At 34.1% G+C, this 8,591-nt stretch overlaps 1 protein-coding gene across 2 annotated transcripts; it reads right to left on the bottom strand.

The window, feature by feature from the left end:
• Window positions 1-2,791: 2,791 nt before the first annotated feature.
• On the bottom strand, window positions 2,792-8,306 carry LOC133791098 (oxysterol-binding protein-related protein 3C). 2 transcript variants are annotated; one of them, XM_062228990.1, is made up of 10 exons: window positions 7,954-8,306; window positions 6,769-6,862; window positions 6,306-6,422; window positions 6,136-6,208; window positions 5,922-6,040; window positions 5,489-5,610; window positions 4,557-4,733; window positions 3,984-4,128; window positions 3,471-3,649; window positions 2,792-3,352 (listed from the first exon to the last, which is right to left on the bottom strand). In XM_062228990.1, exons 1-10 carry the CDS (start codon window positions 8,049-8,051, stop codon window positions 3,106-3,108), a joined length of 1,371 nt encoding a protein of 456 aa, XP_062084974.1. In that variant the 5' UTR covers window positions 8,052-8,306; the 3' UTR covers window positions 2,792-3,105. The 2 variants fall into 2 exon arrangements, with proteins under 2 accessions (XP_062084974.1, XP_062084975.1); XM_062228991.1 differs by having other exon boundaries at window positions 6,769-6,921; window positions 7,954-8,106.
• Window positions 8,307-8,591: the final 285 nt, after the last annotated feature.

Here is an 8,591-nt window from a genome sequence, read left to right as displayed (position 1 = left end):
CTCCACCAACCCCCATGGCTGTTACCAATAATTAATTGGATGTTTATGGAATTAAAAAATGAGATTTGGGAGTTATCTGTGTTTTTGGAGTCGTTAAAAAAAGATTGAAAAAACTGAAAAATCTGGCCAATCTGTCTCTGTGGCCGTGGCTAGGAGTATCAATGGCCACTACCACTGGTCTCTATTCCCCAGGCTGTGGCCACCAACAATCATGGCCGCGACCACTAGCCAATTTCAGCACATGAAAATGTGCTTTTTTTCCACACGGTTCCTATCCACTCCCAAATGATTTTATAACCCCTGAAACACATTATTGGGGTTAAAATCATATATCTAACAACCATATCACATATGGCTTTAAGAAATTCATCTCAATATTGTGTAACAACAAATATACACAATAATGGGCAATATTTAGAAGTTACAAATTTGTAACTGAATTTGTAACACCAAATATGTTACATATTTAGATATTCACATATATCTAAATATTGTAACTCTATATTATATGTTACAATATGTGACACTCTTTGTCACATTTATTTAATCTAAAACATTATATTATAAAATAATATAACAATATCTGCAACAAGGGTGAGTTCTGCGTATTTGATGAGCATCATCGCCATTCGTGTAGGCCTCCAGAGATGAAGACGTCATATCATTGTTGTAGGCAGTCGGGGACAAAGAGGCTAAATCGAGGTCAACGCTGGGATTTAGGTGCATCCAGAATCTGGGCAAAGGAGGGATGTGGCTGGCGAGAGACTTCTTCCTTGGGAACCTGGGCAAACAACAAGATCTGAGAACTGATTTGGATTTTTGCTATATGGATTTTTTGCTGGCTTGAAACGCAACAGAGTAGGTTTTGGAGCTTCTTCTCCATCTCTGGTGGCTTAGGTTATGGAATAGTGGGTCTGGTGGATTTAAAATCTACATTTGGTTCTTTCAAGATCGAAAATGATGATAGGTTCATGAATCAATAGTTTTTGTCATTGTTAGAGTGATGTAATTTTGGCTTTTTCTTTGGATACAGTTCAGATCTAAGAATTTATACTAATTTTTTTGTTTAATCTGTTGATGTTGTGTGTTATGATTTGGGATTCGAATTAATTTGTTGATGTTTTGTTCAAACATATTTGTTGGTTTGGTGAGGTTGTTGTGTTATTTTAATTAATAAAAAGTTATTCTTAATTATTTAATTAATTCATTAATTAAAAAAAATGAGGGTATTTTGGTCATATTGAAAAAATGTTTGATCAAAATTGGGCTCAAAGTACTATTTTGATTCATTTTGCAAAACATATGGTCTGAATTATCATTTAATAAAATATAGGGGCCGATCGAGTATTCAAACAAAAGTCAAACTAGTATTTTTCCAAAAAAAATTATAACATTAAATTTTGTGATTTCTAATGAATATGGTTTATAAAAAAAATTATTTTAATAACATAAAAAATTAAATCCAATACTAATAATAATATATATCATTTTGTCTTAATAAAAGGTAGATTATGGAAGAATTATCCATTGCTTTATTTGTTATTATTATTCTTTTAATTAGAAAAAGTGTAATAAACTTATACGGTATATGCGGTGGCAAATGTATATTGAATTAGTTAGTATATTAATATTTTATCAAAAGCTACAATTATTCACGTGTATGGTACTTCACATTCCTATTATATCCACTTGTCATTATATTTTTAAAGCTATTTTTCAAAACAATATCTATGGCAGCCAAGTAAATATGCCACCTTGGATTTTAAAAATGGCACTTTGTCCTGGCGTTTTTCGCGTGTGTACATAAGTCTTATTAACAATTTCACAAATTTTTGAGTGCTTGGGAAGTCAATATGTTGATGAGACGATTCACGAGCTGAAGTGAAAGGCAAAGCAGCTTTATACAGATGAAAAAAGCAGGCTTTGCCAGATAATGTTTGGGACAACACAATCTTCCATGGCAGGTTTGTGATCCAGAAAGAAAAACAAGTTCCATGTGACCTGTGACATATGTGGCATTTCCATGTGACCTGTAATACATGTGGCATTTGATTTGATATCATTGACCATTTGATGGTCACCCGTCTGCCTGACTAGTTTTTTAATCAATGTTATTCCTACGCATATATAGCTTGACATTGTACAGGCTTAGATAGATGTCAATGTCAATCAAATTATTTTGGCGTTTTGCTCCACTGCTCTGATTAATGTACAAAGTTGCAAAACGGTCATCAAGTAGTAATCCAGGTACTCTATTTTGGAATGATTTTTCTTTATGATTAAATCACAAAATGAATCCAAAAATCAATAAACACGCCCTTAACTTATTTAGCAAAATGTATGGTAGCCATGTCACCCATTAGCAACAGATATCTATCTCTAACAATATGACATAGTCGAAAATATTCTTGTACGAAAAAGAATAACAAGATCAATCTGTGAAATGAAATTTACGGAAAGAAATTAACACAACTATAATTTATAATTGTCTTGCAAAGTAATCGAGTATAGTTGGTTGCTACCTTTGAATCAAAACAAACAGAGGAACAAATAAAAATTATGACAAAATTAGTTGTTAATTATCCCAACAATGGCATCGATCAAACTTTCTACCAAGAAATACAAAAATCAGGTTTTACACCCCCACCCACCCTCCAAGAAATAAAAGTAAAAATGCTAAATTAAGAGGCAAGTCATTTTACTTCAATTGCCACTGGTAATATGATTCAAAAAAAAAACACGAAGGTTAAACAAGAGAAAGTTACAGTATTATATGGCAGAAGCTGGTCTCTCACTAATAATATCTTCTTTTTTTCTGTTCTTTTATATTCTAATTTAATGGTTTAATATTTCATTCAATGGAAAACAGTTACACGCTTTCAACTAAATAAACAACAGCAGCTGACCATTACCTTGATGCGTCAAGTTTGAGACACAGAACGTAGAAATTTCGTCAATGGGAATACTAAGACCAACTATGATAGAGATTATGGAAACGATGTACACAACATAATAGCAAACAACGTACTGCATTCACATATCGCTGAAAGAAGTTCCATTAACCAACTCCAGATTCAGATTAGTAATGCAGATAACTAGAGTACCTCATTCCAAAGACAAATTGCCAAACTGCCACGGGTTGAACTCGGTTGATCTAACATCAGCCACATCAATGGAGTCTGAGTTATCGATAGCAGACCGATGTTCAGCATATTTACCATTATATTGATACACTTCCAATTCACCCCAAGGTGTGGGAGTAACTTCGTTAGTCAAATTAAACCATCTTGGTGCAAACTGGTGACCTTTGGCCTCTCGTTCCTTCTTTTCAGCTCTTTGCCTCTCTTCCAAACTATAATGGGCAAAAAAGACAGCAACAAAGAAACAACAGCATTAACATGAAACCAAAGAAAAACATACGATAATTTATTTTACTCTTGATTTTTATTTTTTTTTTCAGAGAGAAAGACCTGCTCTTTTCTGAACCAGCTTTGGAGAGATCACCATGTTCAAGTGCAAATCTATCAGGACGCAAACGCGAGTCTGATGCTAACAACTGCTTAGGAGCAGTATCAAAGCTGTTTATTTTATGTGCAAAATATGTGTACTGAAATTTGTCGTTCTTAGGCACAGCAGCAACATGCCAAACCTGCAGAACAAGATAGGCATTAGCTATAGAAATAATATATTTACCAGCTCACACTTCATTAAATAAATGAATTAACAAACATAAGTCATTGAGAAACATGTGGATTACTTAGAATTTGCATCTAATAACTAATTCCATGAAATTAAAAGCTAGATCACTTGGTATCTTTCCGTAAGCAAGTATTAAGGACCACCAGCTGTATATAAGCCCTTCATTTGTATGATATACATATTTACCAAAGTCCCGTCATATGATTTTTCAGCCTATTACTCTCATCAACCACACTTGCATATGAAAGATGGAAAATAATTTAGAATAAAGTACAGTAAGTAACCTCTTTCAACTCTGCTCCTGGAATAGGTTCGCCTTCCAAATCGCATGGTTGGCAGCTCAGTGACTCATTCCATTTCCCTGTGATCAGTATTTTAGGCTCCTCGGCAGCATTATAAATATATCCATCAACTTCATAGCGACCAGCTCTGCAACCAAACAGAATCTTTTTCAAAACACCACTAACACAAGGCAAGCTCTTTTTTTTTCTTAGTTATTAAAGAAGGGAAAATAAAAAAATTGCAATTCAATATTTGTGAAAGTCGTAGAAACTGAATTTTTTAACTATCAAAACACAGCACAACTAAGGAAAAGGTCTTATTGAATTAAGGGGAATGTCGGGAATGAATTTAATAAGTACATGCACATAATAATAATTTCACTGAATCATCCGTCTTCACTCATGTATTCCTATCGCACATGAACTGACAACATTATTTGAAAGAAGGTGGTGGGAAATTGTAAGCATTCCTCAAATAGTTACTGTAAGCATTGCTATGGCACTTTAAGGTTTATGGGCACAATAACATGTTTCATGCCTTTAAGATTACGAAAAAAAAATGGATAGGTTAAATACCCGAACCAACCACATGGTTGAAAGTATAGCACAGCCTTGTCCCCTGTAGTTTGATTAGTCATGATCATTTCCCCTGGTGAATCAATCCATGTCCGTCCGAATATTAGATTGTTAACCTTTGTGGGAGGAGGAACTAAATCTAAAACAACGCCATCTCTTTTAAGAGTAACACGAGTTCTGAAAATATTAAGAAGTACGTAAGTATAATTCTTACAAACCTGGCCCACCTACAAAATAAATATAACCAAGTTAAAATGAAGAAGGGGAAAGCATTTGACAACAAAAGAGCTTTAGCAAAGCAGTGTTATCCTGATACGTGAGTATCAATCCACAGATACAACTTCTGCAATTTCTGTTAATACTGAATCACAATAAAGTAGGACAAACCCATTTCAAAATCACATGTCCCGTGCTTGTTAGAAGAATGGATTTCCACACAGATAGGTTATGAAGAAAAACTAGAAAATAACATAAACACATAATAAATATTAGAGAAATTAGAATATGTGCAAAGGCAAAAAATGAAAAATAAAGATGACAGAACAAGTTTAAATAAGAGAAAAAGGAGAGGTAAATAATGAACAAGTTTATGTTTGAAAAAGAGAAATTGAAGAGTTAGATGATGAACAAGTTTAAGTTTATATTTAAATAAGAGAAAAAGGGGAGTTAAATAACAAACAATGTTAAATTTATACATGAGAAAATGGGGAATTAAATAATGAACAAGTTTAAATAGAAGATGAGCATATGAGCAAATTTAAGATAGAAGATGATTAAGTGAAAAGAACAAAAAAAGACTGAACAAGTTTAGTCTAGAGAAAGATAAAATCAGAGCAGAAAACCCGTTATTACCTTCCAACAGGGTACAAAAAAAAGACTGAACAAGTTTAGTCTAGAGAGAGATAAAATCAGAGCAGAAAACCCGTTATTACCTTCCAACAGGGTACACATCAACAGAGTTTCCTAAGAACTTAGTTTTTAACTTTGATGTCACATCGTATGTGAAGTGTTCATTTTCAGCATGCCCTGCACTCATTGGGGGATGATGACTTACCTAAAGTAAAAAGAATATGGTAATAAGACATTCTAAATAATTGACAGTATAAAGACAGGAGAAGAAAACAGTGCTAGAGGTCTAATATTTAGTTATAAGAAGAGTAAACTTAAACTTTATTGAAACTCCATTAATACTTCTTATTCTAAACAGTAAACACAATGCACGGATTCTAAAATGTATAGAAGAACATACAGGACTCAAAATGGCCTCGAGGACACCATATACATTAAAAGAAGAGATGATATTCCTATTGAATAAGGCAAAAGGACAAGAAGTTTGCTGCAGAATCATAGTCCTATAAAGCTCACCTGCTCTGCAATAAATGAAATTCCACCGTGATTAACCATTTCATAAGTCTCTCCGAGTATAGGATTAAAAGGCTTCCATGTTCGTTGGTATGCATAGTAGACGGATATAGCCCAAGACGCTGCATGAAGTAACATAGAGTTGTATATTCCATCAATTATAAGAGAGAAGTCTTCCATGTGCATCTTTAAAATTGAATTTGAAGCATATACTCACTTGCATAGACCAAACGCATGTAAGGATCTTCACATTCATCGGCTTGATCCAATAAGTAGGAATACTCCATTAACTGTTTTCAAACATAGCATTAATCTACAGTATGAAAACATTGTACATATAATCCATGAGGATGTAGCATATATACTAAGTAACAGTGAATCACAGACCTCTGCCATTTTCTGTAGCATGGTCATTGGCTCAAAAATAAGGACGGGAAGCGTCACCAGTGATGTGATATCAGAACCAATATACTTCTGCATCATCTTCCAGTAACTATCTCGTTCCTTAAAACAGGAAATAAACTCAAAATATCAGGTCTATCGGTGGTGAAGTAACGAACATAATTCACACAGAAATACAGGACACAACAGATAGATAATGTAAAAACACACGACCATTAAATGTAAAGAATTTCAAGACAACTACTCCGTAGGTTACTTTACTTAGGACTTGATAATCACTATGAAATGGAGACAAAATATGTTTCCTAAAGCAATAGTTATTACTCATATTATAAGTAGAAAAATAAGTAAATTAAAATAAAAGCCCATCTTTAATTAAACTGATCAGTGAAAAAAAAAACAATAAAAGGAAAGGAACAATATAACTTCAACTCCTTCTTCCACATACCTCCTGCTTCCACCTTCCTCTTTGAGCTTCCTCCTCTGCATCTTCCTTTCCTCCCTCTGGGTTAATAACTTCAACTCCTTCATAACCAAGCAACCTAAATAGCAAATAAAAAGAGATGCTGAAGAACCAATTTCTAACAGACCTTCCTCATCCCTTGATCAAAGATAAAGCAGATCAGCCCATATCTTTTACAAGTCATTACAAGGGTAATGTCAATTAATTACGTAAAATCAGAGAAAAAGATATGCAAAATATCAAAAGGTCAGTTATAACAATTTATTAGTTAGCCAAATAGTGAACAACTTAAAAAGTTTTTCTTTGCTCAATTGTGCAAGCTTCCCGTACCAAAGGTTCTGGCCAGTGACCGGCTACAATGGCAGAACCAAACAATAGGGAGTTAACTATCTGAATGTATTCGGGGACAAGAAAAACCAGCCACTACAAAAAATGGAAAATTAATGCCAAGATTTTGCTAAAATTTGGCAAGCAAAATATCAAAGCACTATCCCACGCACTTGATTATAGCCAAAATATGCACTATACTTATTATGATGGAGCTGCAATCCCGTATATGATAATTTGCTTCACTCTTGTAAGCAACCAAACTACCATTTCCATTATCTGATACACAAGTTACTAAGACATATGATTTGGAGAAACAAGAAGGGAAAAAAACGACATTGCTATGGCTTCAACTTGGTAAACCCCTTCGATCGCTAAATTATTAGGCCACGATTCTAATTATATGCATGGAGATTCAGGAACTGGCAACGAGCTTGAGCATCCCCAATAAAATGAAGCCTCACAAACTTGAATCAATTTCTTGCGTTCAGAGTTCAAACACACAGTAAATTCTACAAAGCACAGCCAAGAGATCGAAAACTACTTCATGGGAATAGGTAATATTTGGCCGCGCTACGCATGGAATATTAACACAAATCGATGTGAATTAAAAAAATACTATCTCATATTTACAATGAACTCACTACCCTATTGACAAAATAGATACAAACTTAATCAGCTCGATCGATGTAAATTACAAAACAAAACACTCCAAAGAACCATAATTATTTAAAATCAAACATATAAATAAAATGGATACATACGATCATGAATTCTAATTTCATTAGAGAAGCCTATAAGAAAAGATGAATAAATTCTCAATTCTAAGTTAAGAGAGATTACCCGTTGACGGATCGGTGCATGGCGTTACCAAACATGGAGAGGCCAGAACTCATGGCAGCAAAGAAGCCTTTGTTATCATTCTTCTTAGGGCTACCCATCTCTCTCTATCTGTAAACCCTAACTGGACGATCGAGCTCGATGAATTTTCTACTTTCGACCTTTGAGGCAAACAAAATTCAAAATCCGTAGAGCGCGAATTAGGAGACAAGAAGAAAGATAAAGGTTACTAGTTATAATCTGAAAAATTTCAGAGAAGTGCTAGCGAAGATGAAAGGTGGCACTCCCTGGCTATGGCGGTTTTGAACAATTGCGTTAGAAAGAAGAGAAAAACCAGAACGCGAAGCTTTTCGCTTCTTCTTTTTTTACTTCTATTGCGTTTCAGATTGACTTTTCAAACCCCACGCGCGTTCTATTGAGCGAGTGGATTTTACAATTTTTTGTTCTCTATGTTCCACCACGTTTATCCTATGCTCTACGCAACATCGTAGTAGATAGTATAGGTGAATGCAATTACACCAAGATTTCGTTCTCAAATTTCCAATATTCTGTGCTTTTTTTAGGCTATTCTTGCGCGAATTCAAGTTTTTATTAGGAGTTTTAGTAATTTTATTAACTAACCACTATATGCCTTCAATTCT

This window comes from Humulus lupulus, chromosome 7 (genome assembly GCF_963169125.1).
Source record: "Humulus lupulus chromosome 7, drHumLupu1.1, whole genome shotgun sequence".
Taxonomy (NCBI): Eukaryota; Viridiplantae; Streptophyta; class Magnoliopsida; order Rosales; family Cannabaceae; genus Humulus; species Humulus lupulus.
Note: the sequence above shows the minus strand (reverse complement) of the source record. Positions and strands in the feature narration are given on the sequence as shown.

Bases quoted from the DNA above. Each gene is read 5' to 3' on its own strand.
- LOC133791098 (XM_062228990.1), bottom strand. From the start codon at position 8,051: ATGGGTAGCCCTAAGAAGAATGATAACAAAGGCTTCTTTGCTGCCATG. The intron at 5,611-5,921 runs GTGAGCTTTATA...TTTTTACTTTAG, and splicing joins TTTCATTTATTGCAGAGCAG to GTAAGTCATCATCCCCCAAT. The intron at 4,129-4,556 runs GTATTTAACCTA...GTTTGGTTGCAG, and splicing joins CAACCATGTGGTTGGTTCGG to AGCTGGTCGCTATGAAGTTG.